General features: G+C 43.1%; 1 protein-coding gene across 1 annotated transcript; it reads right to left on the bottom strand.

Moving 5' to 3' along the window:
* Nucleotides 1-1584: 1584 nt before the first annotated feature.
* LOC142204890 (olfactory receptor 5AP2-like) lies at nucleotides 1585-2517 on the bottom strand. Its single transcript, XM_075276218.1, has one exon. It carries the CDS (start codon nucleotides 2515-2517, stop codon nucleotides 1585-1587), a length of 933 nt encoding a protein of 310 aa, XP_075132319.1.
* Nucleotides 2518-2784: the final 267 nt, after the last annotated feature.

Genomic DNA, 2784 nt, shown 5'->3' with positions numbered 1-2784 from the left:
TGGTTAGAGGCTCCCTCCACCATTAATTGGTCCAAACTGGGCTGGTTAGAGGCTCCCTCCACCATGAATTTGCCCAAACTGGGCTGTTTAGAGGCTCCCTCCACCATGAATTTGCAAAAACTGGGCTGGTTAGAGGCTCCCTCCACCATGAATTGGTCCAAACTGGGGTTTTTAGAGGCTCCCTCCACCATGAGTTGGTCCAAACTTGGCTGTTTAGAGGCTCCCTCCACCATTAATTGGTCCAAACTGGGCTGGTTAGAGGCTCCCTCCACCATGAATTGGTCCAAACTGGGTTTTTTAGAGGCTCCCTCCACCATGAATTTGCCCAAACTGGGCTGTTTAGAGGCTCCCTCCACCATGAATTGGTCCAAACTGGGGTGGTTAGAGGCTCCCTCCACCATTAATTGGTCCAAACTGGGCTGGTTAGAGGCTCCCTCCACCATTAATTGGTCCAAACTGGGCTGGTTAGAGGCTCCCTCCACCATGAATTTGCCCAAACTGGGCTGGTTAGAGGCTCCCTCCACCATGAATTGGTCCAAACTGGGTTTTTTAGAGGCTCCCTCCACCATGAATTTGCCCAAACTGGGCTGGTTAGAGGCTCCCTCCACCATGAATTGGTCCAAACTGGGGTTTTTAGAGGCTCCCTCCACCATGAATTTGCCCAAACTCTGCTGGTTAGAGGCTCAATCCACCCTGATTTTCAAAACAAATGTTGGTGCCAACCTCAACTTACTACAAGGGCCAAATTCACTGCTGGTGACAAGCTCTCCTCACTGCAAGTGCCAAATACACATGTTTCAAGGTGTTTTCCTACTGTCAGAGAGGTGGTATTGAGTGTGTAAAGTGTGTAGTTGTTAGGCTGTGATGTTGGGGTAATAGAGGGTCTTTGGTGTGTTAGATGCCCCCAGACATGCTTCCCCTGCTGTCCCAGTGTCATTCCAGAGGTGTTGGCATCATTTCCTGGGGTGTCATAGTGGACTTGGTGACCCTCCAGACACGGATTTGGGTTTCCCCCTTAACGAGTATCTGTTCCCCATAGACTATAATGGGGTTCGAAACCCGTTCGAACACACGAACATTGAGCGGCTGTTCGAATCGAATTTCGAACCTCGAACATTTTAGTGTTCGCTCATCTCTATTTACTGGCGCTCACAACCGGACATGGTCTGACAGGTTTCCGTCTTCTGTCTGCAGAAGACGGGAACCTGAGAACGGAGACCGAGGTGCAGATGTAAACCCAGCGTTACCCGGTCAGAGCATTTGTCTGACTCAGGTGCGGGCGCTGGCTTATCCGTCTTACGCTACATTCACTTTTTGCTTTCTGTTTTTCTGGTCCATCAAAGGACCACAAGAAGAAAAAAAGAGACAAAAAAACCCGATCTTTTCTAAGACAGACATGAATGGAGTCTGATGGACCCCATTATAGTCAGATGTCCCTTTTTTTTAACTGAAATTGCGTGATGAAAAAGTTGGGCTTGCAGCACTTTTATGTTGGACGGACACTCCAATATTCTGTCTGAACAAGAGCATGAATCACATTATACACAGTAGATACATAAAGTGTCACTTATATACATCAGTTTATTACTTGTAGACTGTTTTATACAAGGCAGTAATAAAAGCATTCTTCACTTGAGTGTTCCTTAGACTATAAATGATAGGATTTAACATGGGTATTACCACGGTATACACCAATGAAATCACTTTATCCTTCACTGAGTAACTAGACATAGGTCTTGCATACATAAATATTGCTGTCCCAAAAAACAAGGTTACTATTGTGAGGTGTGAGGAGCAAGTAGAGAAAGATTTTCGCCTTCCTTCTGAAGTTTTCATTTTTAGGATGGAGGAAAGAATTTTTGCATAGGAAAAAGCTATTACAATTGCAGAAAAACTTCCAAGAACAGAAGATAAGAGAAATGTAAAGATTTCACTTAGAAATGTATCAGTGCAGGAAAGCTGAAGTAGTGGAGGAATATCACAGAAAAAATGGTTTACCTTGTTTGAGTTACAGAAGGACAAATGGAAAGTACAACTTGTATGTACGGCAGAACTAAGCAAACCCCCAGTATAGGCAGCCCCAACCAACTGCATTCTGAGGTTCTTGCTCATGATGATGATATATAGTAGTGGGTTACAAATGGCAACATAGCGGTCATAGGCCATAACAGTGACAAGGAAGCATTCTGCACCCACAAACAAGCCAAAAAAGAAGAGTTGGGTGCCACAACCTTTGAAGGATATAGCCATCTGATTGGTGAACAAGTTGTACAGAAACTTTGGGGTTATTACAGAAGAGTAGCAAAGGTCTGAAAAAGATAAGTGACCCAGAAAGAAGTACATGGGATTGTGAAGTTTGGAAGAGAAGCAAATTAAAATGATCATGCACATATTACCTGCTACTGTCACTATATACGTCAGCAAAAAGATGAAGAAAGAAAGAAGATTCCATTTGGGATCCTCCATTAATCCCAACAAAAGGAATTCTGTAACTGAAGTGAAATTCACAGTCTCCATGCTCACTGGTTCCTGCAAGAATAAAAACACTATAAAACAAAAAGTTAGTGTTTCGGATTAACACAATACTAAAAAGGCTTAAAAATAAGCCCAAGAATGACATCTTTGACATCTCCAAAAAAAAGAGGGAGCACAAAAGTGCTCCCTCTTATAGAGACACCTACATAAAGAATAATACTGTATACAAAGAATGATATCAAAGCTATTGACAGGTCTCCCCGATGTAGAGAATGAAAGAAAATAAAGATATTATATAGAAAATAATGG

This window comes from Leptodactylus fuscus, chromosome 5 (assembly GCF_031893055.1).
Source record: "Leptodactylus fuscus isolate aLepFus1 chromosome 5, aLepFus1.hap2, whole genome shotgun sequence".
NCBI classification, from domain to species: Eukaryota; Metazoa; Chordata; class Amphibia; order Anura; family Leptodactylidae; genus Leptodactylus; species Leptodactylus fuscus.
The sequence above is the reverse complement of the archived record's forward strand: the minus strand, read 5'-3'. Positions and strand labels throughout refer to the sequence as shown.